The following is a 24,023-nucleotide window of genomic DNA, read 5'->3' on the forward strand; positions in this document are numbered from 1 at the left end:
AATCCTCCCACTTAATCACTAGAGGTTCTCCCTCCAACCTCAAGGTTTTTGTGTGGCTCTCCCACCAAGTGAATGCATGGCCCGCCAATTTGAGCCATGCAAATGAGATCTTCTACCCTTCCTTGATTCGATGGATAATGAAATAAAATTCCAGTTGATGCAATGAGTGGTTCAGCTTAAAAGCATCGATGTCGTCATGGTATGGCTTGATATTGACTTTTGCTTCCACTTTAAACAAGTATTGGTTCACGACACTCGAACTGGGTTGATCTTTTCCAGGTTCTTTCTTCAACTGGTTATCTATGTCTTCCTGATCTCCCGACCCCCCTTCTGATTTTTCCTTTGCATTCAAACCCCCTTCTTCTCCAAATATCCCCATCTTATTGCTTAGGTCTGCCATGAGGAGGTTGACATTGCGGTTTATATCCATGACTTGTTCTTTAAGCTACGAAAACCTCACCTCTAGAGGATCATGAGGTTTGTTTACAGATTTGTAGCCCATGACTAGGGCTTTATGATTTTCGGCCTCGCCAATCTGGATCCATGCAATCTCCACAAAATACCCAAACAAATATCCTTCAATACGAAATGATCAGTAAACTGTCATGGATATTCCACTCGACAGTTTGTCACAATAGATCTGATAATATTCCATTAAAAATCTAAGATTCTACACTATTACAATTTTATTTAATTTCTTGATCTGTAAAATTAATTGTAATTAGTGCATGCATGTAAAAGTAAATCAAGTAGAAAAGTAGAGAATGAAAAAATAAGCTCACGCACACATAATACACAACATATTCTCTTTTGGAAACTGTTTCAAGAGAACACCTAGCGAGAAGGTGATGTCATTTCGCTCTCTTTCTCTGTCTCGAAATATGGCTACAGATATCAAGAAATAATGTTTGTGGCTCGTGGGCTGCTACAGTGCATAGATCCTCTCTATATGCTCTACCCCTATCTCTCCTAGCTATCTTTGCTCAACTATAGAACGAAATTCTCTTGAAAGAATGGAATGTCTCTTTCTCCTAATGGCCCGATTATAACACGACTCGATAGCCTACTAGTGGTTAAGTTTGACTATATCAACTCTTAACTAGAATTACAAAAAAGACTATTCTAGAGTATTTTACATCACAAACACATGGCTAGCCCTTTTCCATGAATAATGGGGGCTGACACGGCATCCTCCCGAACTATAGGCGTGAAAACATGAATGTCAACTTTTCAGTGACATAAATTTTGCATACAGACTCTGATTGACGTGATTATTGTGTCGTTGGAAAGATCTCTTTGTGTAGAATAATGTAAAGTAATTTGTAGCTTGACCAAAAAAAAATTACCCTGGAAAATGTCGTTTGATGCCTCAAAATGCTCCCGAAAGGTTTCGTACCCTGTTTCGCCAAACTAGGTCACACTGGTAAAAATGGTTCCGTGAGGTGATTCCTCCACTTTTTCCACTCCAAATGCATCGAAATGGATGAAAAAAATTACAATGATCTAATTCAGATCAAATTCCATGGGATACTTCTAGGAGTAAATAGAGACCATTATATCCTCTATGATACCGTTTGGTGCTATTGTGGATCTATCCAAAAGCTACAAGACAATAGTGTTATTTCTTCTAGATCCTTGGAGTTTAAGTTTGAACATGGTTTCCTTGGCCATGATGTTGATTGCAGCTCTCAAGAAAATGAGAGTGTTTGGAAATGCAATGTTATTTATGTTCACATATACTACACAGCTTCCAAGATCTAGGTACTTGAGGATGATTACTCTCCCAAGAATTAGATCGTCTAGCTACCCTATTTGATTAATAGTTGGGAAATATATTTTATTTCTTTCAACCCTTTTGAGACATTCCTCTTTAATGAAATTGTTATAAATGGGAACATCTTTAATGGATTAGAGGAGAGGAATTTTGACACATGGATTCTTTAATTCTACCAAAAGTTGAGCCTCTTCTCGGGTGTGTACTTTTGCGGTTTTCAACCTTTCATGATAGGAAGGTTTATATTTGGTGAACTAAGGTACAAAATCCTCCTCTTTCTTAGGATTTTATTTTGGAGAAGGTGGATGGACATCTAGAAGTACCTTCCTTAAATTAAGGTTGATTTCCTAGATTTCTACAATGTAAGTGTGATAAGAAGTTTTTCCATTGTAGATTGGTTGAGCCTTCTAATTATTTCGATTCTTATTTGGTTGGGAATGCATCTCGATTTTATTTAGAGGAATGTTTTAGAGTACCTATTCTAGCTAAGGAGGAGGCATCAAGGTAGGTGTTTGGGCCACCAAAGGCCTCCATCCTTATAATGGATTACCCAATTGAGGAGGTTTATTACGATATGGTTGGAAGGGAGTAACAATAATTTGAGGAGGATATGGCCAAGGAGTGGAAATAGGATAGGGTGAAGGGTTAGGATGGAACCAAGGTTGATATTGAGCATTATAATTAGTATAAAAGGGAGAAAGGAAGTCCATGCCTTGCTGGAATTGCCTTCAAGCTTGTGGCATCTTTTTTCTAACAAAGCACAAACACTCCATGCTTCCTCCTGCTCCTTGGTACATAATATTCAGAACTAGAAAAGATGGAAGTTTATTAGTGGAATGGTTTTCATCACACACAAAGCATAATTTTATGATATTTAAAGGGAATTCATTACTAAGATTACTTTTAATGCATTGAGGACAAAATATGGATCCTACCCTTTTTTCTTCCTCTTGTTTTCTTTTGATCTATAAGGTGGTCATTTGCATGGAAAATTTATGTAATGTCTTGGTCTTTAGGTCCTTTAACATACCTCCTATTTAATTTTTAGTAATCAAGGTGGTGGAAGGACTACATTTTCCTCCAAAAATCCCTAGAAAAGGGGATCTTGCTCCTAGTCCACCTCAAAACTGCAAGAATGGGCATTAAATTCCCTCAATAAGCTAAGTTGAAACTCTCCGACAACAACGAAGATGTCCCAAGAATATTGTTGGTGTTGGATATTCTTAAAATATATGCAATATCTCTTCAAATCTTTCACAATAAACATGCTAAGGCACATAAAAATATGAAATGCCTTATTGACTCTCCCAAGAATCCATTAATATAGGAAAATGTGCAATTAATTGAAAAAGGTGAGTTTAATATAGTTTTCATGTGCCTGTGAGTGGATTGATGAGCCTTATGATTTACCCATTTTGGAGGTCCATTAATAGAAACCAATGAGAAGTTTTATTAATGTACAAAAATAATGGGCATTAGTTCTTTGTATTATTTATGATGTAATCTTTGAGCCTTTTGTATTACAAGAAAACAAGAAGTTGGAAAATGTTGTGTATGTGTTATATTATTTACATAATTTAGCTTGATCATTGTACAGAGGTCTTGCACATGCAAAGAAGGTCGGTAGGCCCCCTTTTTCAAGGACCTATGGGTAGAGTCCTAAGAAAAAAATGGATGGATTTTTTGTCTATCTTTTTCGCATGAGTTTTTGGACCATGCTTTTCTAATTTTAATTGAATAAGTAAGATTGTAATCTAATGCAAACCAATGAATTAGTATTTTGAATGATTTAGCATCCTATATCTTTTATTTTATATGATGAGATTAATATAATAAGAATTATTTTTGTTTCTCTAAAAATTTGTTTGCTTTCAGAATTACAAATTTCCATGGTAAATGTCTAAATATTATGTGTGATTTCTATTACTTAATTTTCCATTTTATGAAGAATTTTTATGTGCACATTTCTTTATTGTAAATATTTAAAACTTACAAAACATTTGAGTCAAATATTTTATATTAAAATCCATAATCTAATCAAGAAATATGTCTTCCTCAATTACATTCTCACTAGAAAATTCTCCATTTCTTAATACACCGCATAATTTTCTTCACCATAAGCACTTGAGGATTTGTTAAGATACTCCCTATACAATTCCCACTCCCATCCAAAACCTCCAAACATAAATTACTCTCTATAAAACCAGCCCACTTTAGGGATCCCTCGAGATATTGAAATATGCATTTTGCTCCATAAAACTCGTCATAAGGGAAAAGTTACTATTACGTACTTGCTCTAAATTCCTTGCTATATTGGTCTTAGCTCCCATGGTACTAGTGAACTAAGGGTGCCAAGTATGACGTATATATACCATCAATTTCCATGTTTTTGAGAGGACTTGTATCCCTCCCATTAATCTTTTATTACTCCATATTATGGCTCTTTTCTAAAGTATTTTTCGTTAGTGATAACTTATTACTCCAAATTGTGGCTCTTTTTAAGGTCTTTTTCCTTAATCATAACTCTCTATCCAATGAATTAGGATGATGAAATGGGACCAGGTTGATGATAAAATAATGGGAAAAAAATCTCTTTTTGTTAGAATGATTTATAGTGTAATTCACTACTTCTTTGTCAAACTCGGTCAACATACACTAGCTTACTCTAGAGGCTTATTCTATACAACCAAGTATAAGGGAGATGTGTAAGTCTATCCATGTTCAACTTTGAGTCGACATGTGTCCTTTCAAAATATATATTTTTAAAATAGGAAAAATATTAGCTACTAAAAAAAATGAAAATATATGTTTTAATCTTTTGACTACTAGAAAGTTGTATAGAAAATATCATTAAACTTAAAAAAAAAAAATATAGTACATAAATTGAATAAAGTTTTTAAATATGCATGTTGGATAATTTATTTCAATCTCAAATTCATGCATAATTGGGAAAAAATATTTTAGTGTTGACCATAATAAATTATTTCAATGAGAGAAAAGTCATTAAAAGTAAAAAAAAAATGATCTACAAAGAGATTAAAACATTTTAATTAATCTCACTATTTTCAATGTATATGTTTTTGTCAATCTTATTTGAAATTTAGAAAATATATGTTTGAATTGCAAGTTTAAGTTGTATAGTGTACACAATCCAAAATTCCAAATAAATTTTGAAGATATTAAATCCAATTTATAATTCAATTTATTCATTGAATCCAATGAATAAAAATTTAATGTGTAGGCACACACTAAATTAAATTTTTTTATTTATAAAATAGATTCAATATCTTATTCATTCATATATATAAATTAAAATCACATTATTATTAATATATATATATATATATATATATATATATATTAATTGAAATATAAATCCATTTTTCATTTAAATTATATTTATTGATAACATTAAACGTAACATTATGATTTGAAGAGGTTAGAAAAACAATCATGTTGCAAGACATTAAACATAACATTTATGATTTCAAGATGTTAGGAAAACAATTATGTGGCAGGATATAAGATTATTTTTATTCCAACCAATTTATTTTGTGTTTTATTTAAGTTCTACGTGTGAAAAAGTTTCTCTCAATTCGCTATATGCATGTATTGATGTAACTTTATATTTTTCTCAATGAAAAGTTGGTAGGAAAAAGACATTAAACATAACATTATATTATATAATGCTAAAATTATATATTACATCTTTTATATTTATTTTCTACAACACTCTCAATAATATATATTTGATAATACATAAATATAATTTCAATCGAAATGAAACAAAAAAATATGGCCACACTTATGGTTATTGGAATCTAATTTCTTCCCTCATCTTATAACTTGCTAGATTTTCCACTTTTTCATTCATTAGTACACAATATACTGATTTTCAATGAATAGAATATAACTTTTTATATTAAAAACATCTTTATTTTTATTTGAGTTTCAAATAATTATAAATTTCTTATGTAAGTTTATTCTTGATACATAATTCCTCACTTCTGAACAATCAAATTGAATCTTAAGAATCGTTACCCACCACCCTCGTCGTCATCAAAATTAGTATTAAGAATCTTAACCCACCACCATAATCTTCATGAAAATGCCTTCAACCACCACCATAATCTTCACATAGATAGAATTCAGACGTTTCCCATGCATAGTGTTCAGAGAGAACGCATGTCTTTTGTTACTGTCTTACTCTCTCCTCTCTTTGACATGTATTGGAAATCGATTGACCATTCTGGCCGACGGAAAGTAAGAGGGCCTGTCTTCTTTCAGCTGATCCCAACTGCATAATATATTCAAAGTTCAGTACGTACATAAATTAAATGTTTAAATCCAAGGAATCACCTAGCTGTAAGACAACCCATAATTTCAGTAGATATGTGCGAAACATTCGAATCTAGTGTATCACCATAATTATGCAAGTGTGAGTCATAAATCGAAATAGAATAACTATTCAGCAAAGAAGGTACTATTCTAATCTGTGTACCTGTATCTAGTGACAAAATAATAAAGAAACAGAGAGGTCTGAAGTCTAGCCAGTTCTGCTCCCGGACAGAATCTACCTCCTCCTCCGAACGGAACAAATAGTTCACTGTTTCTCCAGCTTTTATTTTCCTGCAGACATATTACACATTATTTATTCCAGCGACCACCTCTGTAATATATAATTAGTCCATTTAGCTTCGCACGGTGATATACATAGCTGACTTTAAAACTTACTGCGTCGATGTCTAGCCAACGCCATGGATTGAAACTCAGAGCATCCGTGTAAAATTCTTCATTAAGATGGACTGCACATAGAAATGGCACTACAGACCACCCTTTGGGAATAACATAGTCTGCGAAAACAAATTATGCCACAAACAATAAGAAAAGTTATAGTCATGGAGATTCTGACTGATAATGGTAGAGAGAAAACTGGTAAAAAGTAAACAGAAATTTAGCTTCAGCTTTACCATTGAACTTAATATCCTCTGTAGTCTCACGGAAGAGAGCTATGGCTATACCTCCTAGGCGAAGTGTTTCGTCGATAACCTGAAAAAATATAGAAAGCTAGTTATCATATCATGAACAATAAACAGAAACGCTTCTTTCGGTCAAGAAATGAGTTATTGTGTGAGCAGCAGAAATCGGTAGTATCTTGTCAAGAATTCGATTGGGTTGATATAAATATTTAAAAATATATATATGTTTCCAAATATGAAGGTATAGTATCTTGTCAAGAATTCGATTGGGTTGATATATATATATATATATTTCCAAATATGAAGGTATGGTTTCGTGCATTCTTTTTAAATGGTATCTTTATGTTGATTCTAAGGTATAGATTTTATTGTATTCTTTTTATGGGTGATTTTATTTTGATTCTAAGGGTAATTTTAAGTTGATGTTAAAGGTATGGCACATTACATCTTTATGTTGATTGTAAGGTAGAGATTAGTGCATTCTTTTTAAAGGGTATTTTTAGGTTAATTTTTAGATATAGATTAGTGTATGGTATTTTAATGTTGATGGTACATTTTAAAAATATTTGGGTATTTGATTATTTTTTTTTAATTATTTAATTTTAATATATTTTGAAAAGTTAAATTTATTATACTTTCTAAAATGGTTGATTCAAATTTAATTTTTTTAATCATTCAATTTTTTAATATATTCTCAAAATTTATGATTTACAATATTGTTAAAATTGCTAATTGAAATTTAATATTTGAAAATCATTCGATTTTAATATATTTTCAAAATTTACCATCCTCCACCCAAATTACTTATTCAAATATATACTACTCTATATATTTATTACATGTAAATACACCTCAAATTACTTATTCAAATATATACTACTTTATATATTTATTATATATAAATCCACCCCAAATTACTTATTCAAATATATACTATTTTATATATTTATTATATGTAAATACACCCTAAAAAATATACTAATAATTAGTGCAAATTAAACATGCAGGATCAAACCATCTCAATACACTAAATATCAATGCAGTTGTCTATAATGCGACTTTTTGGAAGCTTTTCTGGTGGGGTTTTCCGGTCAAAATCTAGTAGCAATTTATTGGAATCGCAAGTTTGATAGCTTTTTTCTACACAATCAAAGAGGCCGAGGGGTTTTTCAGGGTGCTGAGTCCAAATATGGAGTTAAAAAACCATTTTAAATAATAAAAATCAAGATTTAACCTCAATTTTTTCCACTGGATTATGTCACCGGAATCTCCAAAAAGTCGCATTATAGACAACTCCCTAAATATCATTGCAGTTCCATCTCGGCTAGGTTATAGATTCATGTATTTAAAAATGCATTTTTTTTAATTAGTTTACTTGGTTAATTTTGTGTGAAATTTAATAAATATTTATTAATATTATAAATTTGAATGATGTAATAATTTAAAATTTTCAATTATATAAAAATATATTCTAATGATGATCGTAATTTATAAAATTATATAAGGACTTTTTTTCTAATCCAAATCAATATAAGGTAATTAAGCAGTAAATTTTGATAGAGAGATGCCCGTTAACACTTATATTTGTTTTCTCAAACTCTTCCACCAGAGAAGCTTTATTAAATTCAAATATAAATTGAAGTTTTTAATACAGGATTTAAGATCAATAAACCATTCAAAATTTATGGTAACTCTTGCGACAAAATTACTTAATCGATTGAAAAGTAAAATTAACCTACAATCATTTTTCAGACTCAATTGAGAATTGGGTGGAATATTTACTTACGCATCTAGTGAACGACATTGATTTGTAATCATCCCACGTCAGTATTTCCTGGTGATCTGTTCCTTTTCTTCTCAATGAATCACACTCAACCTGTATCAAATATTCATCGTCACACAAGTCAAAAGAATATTATTCGCATGTGATTTATCCTGCGAATTTATCGATCTTGTAACTGGAATAGCCATAATTCTGTCTGCAATATAAGGTTTATACTCACTCTCAACTGCTCCAAAGCTTTAGGACAGCCTGTAAGAAAATGTACGGCGAATGACATTGTCTTGGCTGTAGTTTCATGACCAGCGAAAAGTAGAGAAATGATGAAATCGCCTATAATTTCCTCCGAAAGATTTTCTTCATCTAACACTCTGGCCAGCAAACCACTTTTGGGTACTCCATTACAATTGTTTTTCCTCTCCTCTATGGCTTTCGATATCTTACAGATCAAAATCCGCCTCGCCTGAGAATCAAAACTCAATCGAAGACACCATTGAACCAATAAATTGGAGGAATGACATTTAAATAGGTAATTGAAATTACAATACGAATGCCAATTAAAATTATCGTTGATATCTATTATAAAACTGAGGATAAAAGCCAAATTAAATGAAGATAATTGGGAAAATTTTGAACCTTCATTGCTTTAAAATATGCAGACCCTGATATGTTTATTGGAATCGATAGAACTCCATCCACGAAATCAGAGAAATGAGTAGACATTTCATTTATTTCACGTTCAGTGGATACACCCAACAGCTGGTTCGCCATTAAACTGATAGCCAACTGCAATTGATATATGTGTAATGTCAACGGCAGAAGGACCCACTATAGAAAATGAATACAAAAATTAAAAGTTAATAGGCTATCATTTGTGCACTTGCCTTCCTACACTCGTCTTCAAAAAGCATTTCTCTATCTTTCCAAGTACCCACAGTTCGCTGTAAAATTATCTGAATATCTGTCATGAAATTGCGTTTCAACTTCTCTGGGGTCATCTGGCTGGCAGCAATGCCATGAAGCTTCCTGTGCAGGTCTCCATGGATGGCAATCAAACCGTTCTTTCCTACTAAATCTCGAAATGATTTTGGGTAGCTGGCCTTGAATAGCGTTCCTTCGTTTTGCAAGATATACCTATTGAACTTTGGATCCGCAGAAATGACAGTTGATTTTCCAAAGAGATTGCAGGTGAAAATCTTTCCAAACCTATATCCTCAAACCCTAATTTGATCAATAAGAGACCTAAACATGAAAAAAAAAAAAGTCTATCAACTTTCTTATGGAAACGATAATAGCATACCTTCTAGCAGAGTCCTCAACAAATGACGGTGGGTGTGAGCTTGATATACTGAAATACCATCTAAGAGTGTGCCCTATTATTGGTATTCCCTTGTAGCCAGGAGGTACATTAGCATTAACAGGGCTCCTAGGACTATTTCCCTTGCTCCAAAGATACACACCCCATGCAACACCCACAGAGATAACTACATATAAAAAACTATCCCACGTGTTGAAGAATTCTCCCATGGCTGCATCTACTGCGATATACCGGTGAGCAGCATTAGAATCTGCCTTCAATTATATAACTCCCAGAGTTTGCAGGATTCCAGAACTATTGCTTCACGTTTGATATATCAGAGAACAAGCCGAATTGTTCTCGTTGGAAGGATTGTAATACCATATTATAAGTTCATTATAAAATTTGACGAAGCCACAGCTTGCAGCTTGTAATTTGACTTGATCCACAAACGTGCGCAGTGCAAATCGCATGGGAGCTTAAACTAATTTCATTGACCAAAGTTGGTTAAAGACCAACCTTAGTTTATTATTGTTGTGGTTTATCGCGTCATCTTTTTAGGCGATCGTAAGAGGATAGTGACATAGACGCAACTTGGCCGCGCATGAACGTGAACTTCGATCGCTGTCATTGGCCCGCCCGCTTGAAATGAGGGGATAGTCTGAGAAAAATATTGAAACTATAAATATTATAAATCTAAGCATCGTCTGAGATTCTTTTTATTATAAGAATCCATCCATATATATGCCTATTTATGAAGCTTTTACAATTATTGAATTCCTCATGTCCTTTTCTCTTGCGTAGCCAGCTATCCAATGAATTATAAGCGTGATGCCAATCATGTTTTGATGATTCATCTATCAAGACAATTAATATTACAATAAACTACGCTAGCTTTTTTCAATATTTTTGGCTTATTGACAGAGACTTTATATAAAATACTAATCGTGAAGGTGCTTGGTTATCAATTCATATATATTATATATTATATATGATACATTCCTTAGTTTCCAACCATATGTGGCTAGCTCTAGCATCACCAGAACCTTCCATAGATTCACATCCCTAATCTCAAATTTGACCTATGTGACAACTCTGATTAATGGTTGTCAGCTGTAAGCATCAGAGTCCTGACAATGGGAAAGAATTAGTCTAGGATGGGTGCATTTGTCCTTTCTTTTCAGATCTGTCCAGCATATTAAAATCACAGCTTGAACTGGCTGGATTGTCTTAAACAACCATTGTTCTTTATATCAAAAGCCACACTAATGTACAATTGCAAAGAATTGTTGGTTTTATCAAAGTCACAGCTATGTACAATTGCAAGGCATCCCAGCTTGAACTGGCTGTTTCTTATGTCGAAGTCACACCACTGGACAATTGCAAAGAATTGTTATTGACAGCAATGTCATACCTATGTATACTTGTAAAGAATCCAGGCTTGAACTGGCTTCTTATCTAGATATGTGGCTGGAGGGTTTCTAAAATATAAACTGTTATTATTTATACGAAAGTCGCAGCAGTGGTCATTTATATCAAAGTCACAGCCATCGTTATTTTGTTTTTTCTTCTTGTTTTAAATCAAAGTCAGGCCACTGTACACTGACAATGAATTGTTATTTATATCGAAGTCACAAAGATTTACAACTGCAAAGAATTATGCCAGGGATTATAGTCGAGAGTATGTGCAATTGTCAGTCGGATCTGTAGTTTTTTTCTCTTAAAGATTGGAGTCTCTCTCAAAATAACACGTGCACAACCTTTTTCTGGATACGGCTTCAATCTTGGTGCGTTACTCGCTATAATTGATGAATCATATATATATTATAATTATATTTCCACGTCCTAACTATCAAAATTAACCTTTTCCAACTTTTCTATAAAATTTAAGATCTCTTTAAAGGGCTGATTTACGAAGTCTTAATCTTAATTTAAGGGGTTTTGATAAAAAAAACATTATAATCTTATTTCTAACTTATTGGTGTATAATAAGTATGACATGTTTAATGTTTTATGAAGATAAATGTGATTTATCGAAAAAAAATATGATTTAAGATGCATTATTTGTTTGGGTATTTAAAAATTAAAGTTATGTTTATTTTTGTTGGCTTTAACTTTTTTTATATGGTGTATATTTAAGAATATAAAATTTATGGTAAAGTTTATATTTATATATTTAATTAATTATTAGTATATTTAATATTTGAATGCACCAACTACCAGCTTTATATTGATAGGGCATATCCTAGGGCGGAGAATTTTTAATTTTTGTTTATTATCAGCGGATTTACACAGTGTTGACTTATATATATATATATATATATATATATATATATATATATATATATATATATTATTTCTGTGATTTATGTACAGTTTTTTTTGGAATAACCTCGGCCATAACTTGTTATTTTTTTAATACTACTTGAATGGCATTAGCCAACAGTTATGCATATGCCAATGGCATCTACTACACAAGTTACCATTTTTCCTATAAAAAAACATTTGAATGCAACTTAATATAAGTCTTTAAGGAGGTTCCAAAGAGAAAAACCAAGAGAAATCAATACTAGTTGAAAGAGAAAGTAAATATCTACATTAAAACAATGGTGCTAAGATTTTTCCAGCTTACTATAGTAAACTACCAATCCACCCTTAGTCAAAAGAGAAAGTAAATATCTATATGTGTAAGAAAGTAAATATTTACATGTGTAAAACAATGGTGCTAAGATTTTTCCAGCCTACTATAGTAAACTACCAATCCACCCTTTGAACCCAGCTAGGTGGAGAAGTACTAGAAACTCTCAAATGGGTTTCTTTCATCCTCCTAGAATCTAGAAAGTGAAGAGATCAAAAACTACAAACAGCAGGAATCTAGAAATTGAAGAGATCAAGAATGGAATCTAGAAAGTAAAAAGATCAAAAACTACAAACATGGGAGCCCAAAACCTTATAGCCCAGAAATAGCTAGGAAAAACAAGGAAAATAAGTAAAAAAATTTAAATTTTTACCAATGATAAAAACTCACAATGCAATTATGGACTACTTAATGAGTTGACCAATGAACAAAAAAATCTATGTTGAGCAAAATAGAAAAGGGTTCCAAAACTGCGTTGACTTCCTAAGGCCTCTCTCTTGGTCTACTCTGAAATTTTAGGTTGCTGCAGTTCTAAGACACGTCACGTTAAAAAACCTAGAAAAGGTAAAAGGAACCAAGTTTCTAGAGAAAATCACCAAAAATGGAAAATTACTAAAAAGGAAAACTGAGAAAAAGACCTACATGACAGGAAGTGTCTTCTTACACAAGTTTTAGCAAAAAGACCTTGACTATAGGTTGCCAGTAGTCTAACAAAAAAAAATAAGGATTTAATTATAAGCCGTCAGAGTAGAAAGTGTTAGTGTAGCTATTTGTTAAATCCACGAAATAAGCCAGAATGGAAATGTAGAAAATAAAAGATAAATAGATATAAATTATTACATAAAAAAAATGCAAATTTCATTTACCACAAGAAGGATTTTTATTATATTGTATTCTCACCTAATGAGAAGCTTTATTATGAGAGTGGCTAAAAAAGAATGCCTCCTTGGGAATGTTTGTCTTTAGTTTTTGGTGTAGTTTGTGTGATTTTATTTTTGGAAAAAAAAAATTGTAATTTAAAAACTGAAAAAAAAAATGGAGAGTTTTTAATGGAGAATTTTTAACAGTTTCAAAATTATAGGTTGGATAATGAAATTATTCATGTGAAATAAGGATATTTTTTTTTATTATACTAAAAAGGAGATACATTATATAACTCATTATGAGGGTAATGTGTAATTTCCTTAATGTAGAGTTGACACGTGTTTAATAAAATAAAAATAAAATAAATATTTATTGAATACAAATTAATGTGAGCCTAAATAAAAAAGAATATAACTATATAAATAAAAAACTAAAAATCAACTAATACAAATTAATAACTATTGTGATTCATTCCAAACTTCTCACTTATATCTATAGAAAAGCACATATAAGCGGGTGATTCAAATAAGAGATTCCCACAAAATATTTGCAATGTGAGAAACTTGACCACATGCTCATGGAGGGAATAGTAGTAGAGAAATTTAAATGTGTTGTCACCTAAAAGAGAATGAACAAAATAGAACATTTTTGAAACAAGCTTCTCACTCGATCTCTATAGCAAAGCCCATATAAGTAGTGGATGATTCAAATAAGAGATTCCTACAAAATATTTTCAATGTGAGAAACTTGATGAGATGCTTGATATTGCTAGAAATTTTGATGGAGGGAGTAGTTATATAGAAATTTTAATTGTGTTTTCACTTGAGATTGCTTGAAATTTTAATGGAGGGAATAGTTATATAGAAATTTTAATTGTGTTTTCACCTAGAACAGAATGAACAAAATAGAACATTTTAAAGAATTGTTTTCTTTGTAATGTTATAAGGGACTTCTGTGATTTTGAGTATCTCATGGGCACCACTCCCACTCCTTACCATTTGAATGCAATTCCACGGAGAGAATAAATAGAATACAACAACTGGGAGAATTTTTGAATATCTCATGGGCACCACTCCCACTCCTTACCATTTGAATGCAGTTCCACGGAGAGAATAAATAGAATACAACAATTGGGAGAATTTTTTGTTGTTGTAATGTAATTTTATTAATTTCAATATAAATATTAAATTTAATAGTTTTTAATTAATATAGTATTACATTTCATATATTATAATACTTATTAACATATATTTTCTTTGTTGGCTTATTCACGGAGTTTGTACTTGTAACCTCATAGGACATGACTCCTCATTATCAAGCTATTCCAAATGGATATATATATATATATATATATATATATATAATGTTATGTTTAATATAATATAGTATATTATATATATAAGTAAGATAGATAGTGATAGAGTTGAGGACGTGGAGGGAGATAGTCACAAAGTTATAGGGAGGAGAGATGGAGAGAGAGTGAAGGAGAGAGGTAGAGAATAGGGAAGAGAGAAGAAAATAAGGGGAACAGAGAGAGAGAGAGAAGGCGAAGAGAGAGAGAGAGAGATATGGAGAGGGAATGTGTACGTTTATGGGGTGATATAGAGAGAAAAATAAGGAGAGATGAAAGGAGATAGGGATATAGATGGAGGGGGGGAGAGGTGTTGGAACACAGTCCCCTAGGGTCAGTTTTGGGGCAAAAAGCCCAATTTTTGTTGTAAAGAATGTAAATTCACCACAAGTTGTGATCGTGGGGTGCGTAGATAGTAAAGTGTCATAAAGGGTTTTACCCTTCTTTTATATAAGTTATGTCAGCTTTTGTAGATCCACCCATGGTCCGTGGACCATAGGATTGTATAAAAATGAGAGTCTTAGAGAGTCTAAAGAAGTAGATATCAATGATGAAGACGAATGTAATGGGTCAGTAGAAGAAAGAGAGAAGAAGTATTATAGTACAAGAGAGGCTTTGCAACAAACTGCGTAGAGGCCTAAAGTAAAGTCCACAGCTGAGTGCGTGGACCCCTGTAGCTGAGTGCATAGGGAAGTCTTGAATCTGTAAGCAGAACTAAAGTATTAATAAAAAAGATTATTCCAGAAATTCCTGTGTTTATCTATTTCCTTCTGTTATGAATGAATGCGCTATTATGTTATGATGAATGATGGGTTTATGAATTAATATTGTATTGATGTGCAGTTTTGTATGATTTATATCATTATATGGACGCAAGTGATAATAGTTGTTTATGCGAAGAATACCTTGTTGCATGTTAAAGTTATTGAGCACTTGATATGATGTGGGTAAATACGAGATTAAGGGTAATCACAAAGGCACGTAAGTGGTTGATTCGCCTGTTTAGGGTCTGCAAAAGACAGTCGTGAACATTCGCGGAGGTATAGAATATGATTAAAGGGAAGTTATATCGATAAGCCCTAAGGGCTTATCGATTTGTGTGAAAGCATGTTTAGGGCATAAAATGACATTACACTAATCTTTGGGTGTGGAAACTTGGTTCCAGCATCCCCCCATACTGCTTCGGGTGAGACTTCAGTCTGCGCTCTGCAAGGTGATGCCGAAAGGGCCAATAGTGTAGGGATTTGTTTGGAAAAACTAACTATGAACCTAGGTGAGGACCCACTAAGCCAACAAGAGGTAAGAAGAGAGAGACAAAGACAACAAGGGAGGGAGAGATATAGAGATATGGAGAGAGAGAGCATGTGTGTTTGGGGGGGTGAGATAGAGATACAAAGTAGAGATAGAGGGAGATATAGATATAGATGGTAAGGGGAGAGAGAGGGAAGAAGAGAGAGAGAGAGAGAGGGAAGGAGAGGCAGAGAGAGGGAAGAAGAAAGAGACACACAAAGAAAATTACAAATATTATATAATTTTAAATATTATTAACCATAGAGGAAGAAGAAGTAAGATTTTTACAAAAGGTAGAGGAATTTGGAATTAGAAAGCCATGAATATATTGGTATTTCACTTAAATAAATGCATTGATTTCAGTGTAGATGTTGATTCCCAATCCTATTAGATTGATTATATTGAATGTGTTGACTTCAATGAAATTATTGATTTTTAATCATATTTGATTGTTTCCACTGGATGCATTGATTTCAATTCAGATGTTAATTTCTAATCCTATTTGATTGCTTGCACTAGATACATTGATTTTAATGTAGTGTTGATTTATAATCCTATTTGATTTCCTACCCTAGATGCATTGATTTTAGTGTAGATGTTAATTTTTTATTTGATGTAACTATATGTATGATGTACACTAATTTCAAAGTAATTAGATTAATAGTGTTCATTGATTCTAGTATAAGCACAAAATAATTATTTATGACATGCATTGATTTATGTGTTACAATATTTCAACTATAAATAAAATACTTGATTTTTCATTTTAAATAAAATGTTCACTTACCTAAACTATTTACTTCTTGAAACTGTAAACTCTTTGTAATTGGCTACATTCTTATTCTTCCAATTTTACATCAGTCAATTTTATTTATCAGTTTTCATTCAAATGAGGTAATAGAAAAAAAATTCCATTGAAATTTGGGTTATGCACTTCATAAGTCAGGATGATTGACTTTGGAGAATGTTATTATTAATATTGGAGATAGAGAGACAAGGTATGGTGTTTACTACAATAGCTGAAGTTAAAGATTTGAATGGTCTGTGATTTCAACTGCCCTTTTCATATGATAAATATGAAGATATGACAAAACTAACAGGTATGATAATAAGAATAGTAGAAGAAAATAGTTTGAGATTGGTTGCAGTGAAGACTATTTGTAATTCAATACATTCTTATTCTTCACTTTTTTTATTATTCAAAATTGATACATTATGAATTTGCATTTAAAATTTTCATTTCATCAGTTTTCATCATTCAGGTTATTAAGATTATCTATCATTTCAAAAAATTAAGGCAACCAAGAAAATTTAAAATTAAAATGACTAGATTAATCATAGACATATTTAGCATATTTAAAATGATCGAAATAATCACATGTTTAACATTTTTTTTTGTGGTCGTGCATGACTGAAACTAGCCTAGATCCATTTTAGCATCAGATCTATCAACATCGAGAGGGATCAAATCTCTAAAGGTTCTCTCAAAAAAGAGGTTTGCACTTGTTCCATGTCGATGCTTTATAGATCAAGGGTTAAGATGGATACAGATTGGTTTATAATAAAAATCTAGGTTAGATTTGATGAGGTCATATATAATAAAATATTTGTTAGACCAAATAAAGATCTAACCAAGTTGTTATTTTATTATTATTTGTAAGATAAAAAGGTCAAATATAATGATCAATAACCTTTATTCAGATAATTAACAAGAAAATATTGATTTATTGAGTTAATTAATAAAAATTGGTAAAATGGTTAGAAATAATTAATAAAAATGAGTTGATTAAATAACTTTTAGGTGAAATGGAAAAAAAAATAAAAATAATTTATAAATAATGATTTAATAAATTATATATATGAGAATGTTTAAACTATTAAGAAATAATCAATAAAGAAATGATTTATTGAATTATTCGTATGGAAATGTGAAATGTGAGTGAAATTATTTTTAGATTACTTTCACCTAAATGAGTGAAATTTTAAGAATAACATAAAACTAATGAATTTATGTGTTATTCTCATTATTTTATTGATGGAAATATCTTAAGAAAAGTTGTTCTCTAAGTTATTTCCCAATGTGAAAGTGGTTTTTAATGTGTAAAACCCATACTACATGGTGTATTTCGATCCACCTAATAATTGTTGATAGGTAATCACTTTTTCTGTGATAATAATTCCCTCATAAAAATAGGGTTTCTTTTTAGAGGAAAAAAACCCTAACATAAAATTTATCATAAGATATGTGGTGTACAAATAAACAATATGGATTAACTATAAACTCCTATTATTTAAGAATGAATTTTTTTCAAAATTACTCTTCAGGGGAAGTTCCCCCGAACCCATATTAGGGGGAGCTCCAAATAATTTTCTCCACTCCCCCCACCCCCTAAAAAAACTAGTAGATGGAAAAGGCCATCTACAACCCCATCAAGAAATAGGACCAAATGAGGCTAAATAAAATACCTATAAATCAAGAAGATAATTAGACTCCACAACCAATAGTCACCTACTCGTACACTCATTACATCAACTCAACTGCTACTACACTTGTTGGATGATGCTTCAACTTTGGACCTAGCTAGTTTCTCATCTTTCTTGAAGACCAACTGAAACTAAGGAGAAACTTAGTTTCTCCTTAGTTACAACCTTTGTTAACATGTCCACGGGATTTTGGTTAGTAATTATCTTTTCCAGTTTCAACTATGACTCTTTCAAAAATGATTGTATGAAATGGTACTTGATATATATATGCTTAGTCTTAGAATGAAATGTTGATTTCTCTAAGAAATGAATGACACTCTCACTATCACTATACAACCTAATAATCTCCTACTTCTTTCCCAATTCCTCCATGAAAATATGTAACCAATTCATCTCTTTACTAGTGTTTGCAGTCACAACATATTCTTCTTCTATTAGTAAGCCTAGCTCTAGGTCTCACACTTCAGGTCCCTAAGAGCTTGATCGACATGCATAGGGAGCTCCTCCCTCGATAGTCTGTGAAGAAGAGAAAGAAAGTGGTTTTGAAACAATATAAGTTTTTCTTTCTCACTATTTCATTATTTAACGCCCTACTTAAGATGAGTGTATATGTTTGTTGTTGGGTGTGGTGGTGACGTACGACAAGAAGGTGTGTGTTATGCATGTTGTGCTATATGGGGTAGGTAGCTACGATATCGTATTAAATCTACATCGTATGGGATATGGATGGTATTGGTAAATGTGCTTGGGGTAGGTCAATAGATGCTCTCGAGTGAGAGGTGGGCCCTATTGTAGTATAAATCTTGCTTCTTATAGTTATGACATAACGATGAAGTTGATGTGGATAAGTTGTCATCGCCTTGAAATTGTAACAACGCTTTGCTACTTTGAAATCCAGCTTACTATTATTCTACCTATAGTAAAAACATACCATGCGTTTCTCCTCTTTGTATCTATATCACCTTACATATATGAGTGAACATATTGATATAAGAAAATGATCAAACCTTCAAATCATAATTCTTTAGTAGTAGTACCTCTAAAACACTTGAGAATCCACTTCACCTTCTTCTAATTCTATTAACCTAGATTTTTCATATACTTACTCACAACTCCCATTGTATGTGCAATACTCAACCTTGTGCACACCATCACATACATCAAGCTACCCAATGTTGATGAATAGGGAGCCTCAAACACGTATTTTATCTCCTCTTGTGTCTTGGGATACATATCCTTAGGAAACTTGAAATGGTGAGCTAAAGCTGTATTGATTGGTTTTTCATTTTTCGTTTTAAATATTTCCAATACCATTTTTATGTCCTTACTCTAAGACAATTCTAATTTATAATTTTTCTCTCTTCTTATTATCATACCAAGGATTTTCTTTACAAAACCCAAATCCTTCATAAGAAATGAATTAGATAATTTTCTTTTCTTACATTGATATATCGTACATAAACCCTACAACAAGAATGCGATTTACATATAACAAGATAATATTGTTGTCATTATCAAATTTCTTATAATAAACACACTAGTCAAACTAACATCCACTATATCCTTGTTCTTTCATAAACTTGTCAAACATCAAATACCATTGCCTCTAAGCTTTATTTAAACCATACAATCTCTTTTTCAATTCGAATACTAACTTTTCTTCACTTTGAACTCATTTCCTTATGGCTATTAAATTTAAATCTCTTCATCCAAGTCCACGTGAAGAGGATATGTTCTTACATCTATCTACTGAAGATAGAATTCTTATATTTCCACTAAAATTAAAATGGTTCTAATTGAAGTCTTTTTTATTACATGAAATCAGAAAAATGTAAACATTTCTCCTATGTAAACCCCTTTACAAGAAGTGTTGACTTATACCTCTTTTTTCCTCCATATTCTTCCTTCAACCTATAAACCCATTTATTTGGAAATTCTCTTTTACCTGTAAGAAAAGGGATGAAGTCCCAAGTATGGTTATGTACCAAAGAGTCCATCTCTTCTTTCATGTCTTTCTCCCACTTCTTTCGGATTTCTACCTGCATTGTTTCTTCATATCTTTCTAGATCACTAGAATCAAACAACAATACATAATACAATGAAAGATAATAGCATTCACATGGTCTACTTGACCTAGTTGATCCTCTAACAAAACTTGTGGGAGACTAAGGTACTTGATCTTGTTGTTGTTCTTTAACATTTTCATTTTCTAACACCTTTGGTTCATTTATTTTTATTTTTATGTGATTTCACCAAGTACTTTATATTTTATGTTTCCCTCTTATTTTTTATTTCTTTGCAACTAATATTTATACGCAGCATTCTCATTAGATACAACACCCCTACTCCTAATGATTTTGTGATTTTTATAATATCATAATATGTATTCAAAATCATTAACTATGTATCTAATAAAAGTATACCTTTCATATTTTTCCTCAACCTTTGTTCTATTGTATCTATCAATATATAAAAATGCTTCACATCAAAAGTCTTGAGAAATTAGTAGTTTAACATTTTTCCTATCCATGATTCCTTTGGGATGCCCCCATCTAAGGAACTTGAATTCCTTCTATTTATTAAGTAAATATAAATATCAACAACATCTACCTGAAATTATAAGGGGAGTCTTATGTGCCATCTCATGCTCCTTGCACAATCTATGATTATCCTATCCAACCTTTCTAACACACTATTTCATTGTGATGTTCCTAAAATTATCTTCTCTCTACAAATCCCGTGATATGAATAGTGAATATCAAACTCCTTACTGAAACATTCACCTCCATTATCTTATTTGAGACACTTCAACTTATTTCCTCTCTAATTCTTAACCAAACAATTTTATTTCTTAACAGTATCAAAGACATCAAATTTGTTTCCAATGTAACAAGCACAAGTTTTCCTAGTTGCATCATAAATAAAAGTAACATAATAATAACAACTATCAAGATATGAAACTTGAGTTGGTCCCCATAAATCTGCATGCACAAGCTCTAGTTTTTTGTTGAATATTTTGGTTTCATTCATACCAAACATAGGGGGAGACTACGCATATCCAAGACAAACATTGGAAGATGGATATTCTTTCAAATATTGTTTGGATACCCAATTTTTTGTTTATGCCCAATTTGGATACCCTATGTTTGATTTTTTAATTTTTTTAACTCTTTTCTTTTATAATATTTTTTCCAATTCTTTTTTATTTTTATTTTTTTTTAAGTGGCCAAGAGCCTGACAAAAAATCGAGAAACTCCAACTCGTGTAGCAAAATGCTTTAATTGCAAAAACAAGTTAAAGGCCAAAGGTTAGGATCTATCAATGTGGCTCTGATACCAATGCAACGACCAAGGTTTATATACTTAGAGGAATGCTTTGATACTAATGTAATGAACATTTTTTTTCTGCTCAGAGGAATTCTCTTATACCAATGTAACGAACAAAGTTTGTCTACTCAAAGGAATACTCTGATACCAATGCAACGAACAAAGTTCGTATACATAACATATTAAACTTCAGAAAACTTTGAAGACAAAGACATCCATTATTGGATAGTAATTCTATATTGAATTGATGTAAGACCATTAAAAATGAGAATGACAATACACCTATATACCCTAAGCAGGCACCCTTTCATGAATCGTCATGTCTCTAAGACATGTCTCTTCATTACTAACTAACTAACCATTAGTTAATTAATTATTATTATATTTATATTTATTATTTTTATATGAATTATATTCATAACACTCAAATGGAGTCATAATATATATTGTTTAAAATATTATTCCAAGACCTTTCTAATATTATATCAAACTCCCTCCAATTCCATAGGAATGAGGAGATATGAAATATTCACTCACGTCGACCTAGCTAGTTTTACAAGTCAACCCCATGAGTAAATGTCCAAAAACTATAAATAAAACATATATGAGTCTATTTTAAGACCATCCAATTAAGAAAATATCTTAAGTGTGCAACGTAAGTTTTGGAAGACTCTTGGGGTCTTAAAGGTGGAGAAAAAATGTGATTTGTGGAGTGAAGAAGTCATCTTGGAATTTTTACTATAACTTGTCTTATAAAATGTTTTAGACAATGTATTGGTCTAGTTATATCTTAATAATTCAAACATGAATTTTCAACCAAAATTTCATAGAATTCAAGATTCTACATTATACATGTCGAGTTTAGGGCATTGATAGAATTTTTGATCGAAGCTTTAGGATGAAATAGAAATGAATTCATACTGGAAGAAAACCTAGGATATGCCTTTTATTTGGGATAGCAACAAAAATCATTCTCACATGGGCTACACTCTTTTACTCTACCTATGTAAGGAATTCATGTAAATAAGGAGCAGTTGTGGTGTGTATTTAAGCCCTTTAGTAAGTTATCCTCCTTAACCAAGTAAACAATCATAAATGCAAGAAACTAAAGGGAAGAGTAATCAGATAGTGGTCACTAGGCTATCAAAATGAAGCCCCTTCTCTATAGGTTATGTACCAAAGAGTCCATCTCTTCTTTCATGTCTTTCTCCCACTTCTTTTGGATTTCTACTTGCATTGTTTCTTCATATCTTTCTAGATCACTAGAATCAAATAACAATACATAATACAATGAAAGATAATAGAATTCACATGGTCTACTTAACCTGGTTGATCCTCTAACAAAATTTGTAGGAGACTAAGGTACTTGATGTTGTTGTTGTTCTTTAACATTTTCATTTTCTAACACCTTTGGTTCATTTATTTTTATTTTTATGTGATTTCATCATTGGCATTATGATACAAGTGTTGTCCTTGATGGCAACTCACACAGATGAAAGATCATAGTGCAGTAGGTCAATAGCAAAGAATTGATGATCAAACTACAAAGAACGAAGAAAGAAAAGTATATGCGCAGGTTCTCTATATACCAAGTCGTGTACACACGCAGGTTCACTATATACCAAGTCGCATATATACACAGGTTCGCTATATACCAAGTGGTGTATACACGCAGGCTATACATGCAGGTTCACTATATACAAAGGCGCGTATACACGCGGGATTGCTGATCAAAAGTCGCGTATGCGTATGCACGCACTTTCATGCATGAAAAAGCGCATACATGTGGGAAAACTGATTTTTTGGGTCCATGGTATTTAGGCCTATGGCTTTGGACCTTCGTATTGCATCCGAAGTGTTGAACCTAGGTATTGGGTCCCTAGTATTGGTTCTAAATGGTTCTGGACCATGGTATTGAGTAAGGTCTAAGACTATAAAAGGAGAAGAAGATCATTAGGCAAAGAATGGAGAAAGTCTTGAATATCTTATGAAGGATGAGATCTAGTATGCAGGTTATGGGTTCATGATGCTTTGCTTGATCTGAGCTAAGGAGGAATCTCATTGGTTGATGAAGAACAATATCTAAGGATAGATCAGGATCAAATGGTTTGAAATGAATCATCTCTATATGGTTTGATTATGCTTATTCTAGATCTGTATAATGATGCATGTAATGTTCTGAATTGGGTATAACTTATGTTTGAAATAGCTGCAACTCATGAATGAATATTTACAGATGT

General features: G+C 31.9%; 1 protein-coding gene across 1 annotated transcript; it reads right to left on the reverse strand.

Annotated features, from left to right (window-relative positions):
• Positions 1 to 5,891: 5,891 nt before the first annotated feature.
• LOC149209008 (Cytochrome P450 superfamily protein) lies at positions 5,892 to 10,060 on the reverse strand. Its single transcript, XM_089398493.1, has 9 exons — positions 9,834 to 10,060; positions 9,418 to 9,739; positions 9,170 to 9,319; positions 8,757 to 8,996; positions 8,540 to 8,629; positions 6,745 to 6,823; positions 6,509 to 6,627; positions 6,276 to 6,403; positions 5,892 to 6,071 (listed from the first exon to the last, which is right to left on the reverse strand). The coding sequence occupies exons 1-9, from the start codon at positions 10,058 to 10,060 to the stop codon at positions 5,978 to 5,980; spliced, it is 1,449 nt and encodes a 482-aa protein (XP_089254619.1). The 3' UTR covers positions 5,892 to 5,977.
• Positions 10,061 to 24,023: the final 13,963 nt, after the last annotated feature.

This window comes from Pinus tabuliformis, chromosome 1_2 (assembly GCF_031772625.1).
Source record: "Pinus tabuliformis cultivar Carrire ecotype Pingquan chromosome 1_2, CPIR1, whole genome shotgun sequence".
Classification (NCBI taxonomy): Eukaryota; Viridiplantae; Streptophyta; class Pinopsida; order Pinales; family Pinaceae; genus Pinus; species Pinus tabuliformis.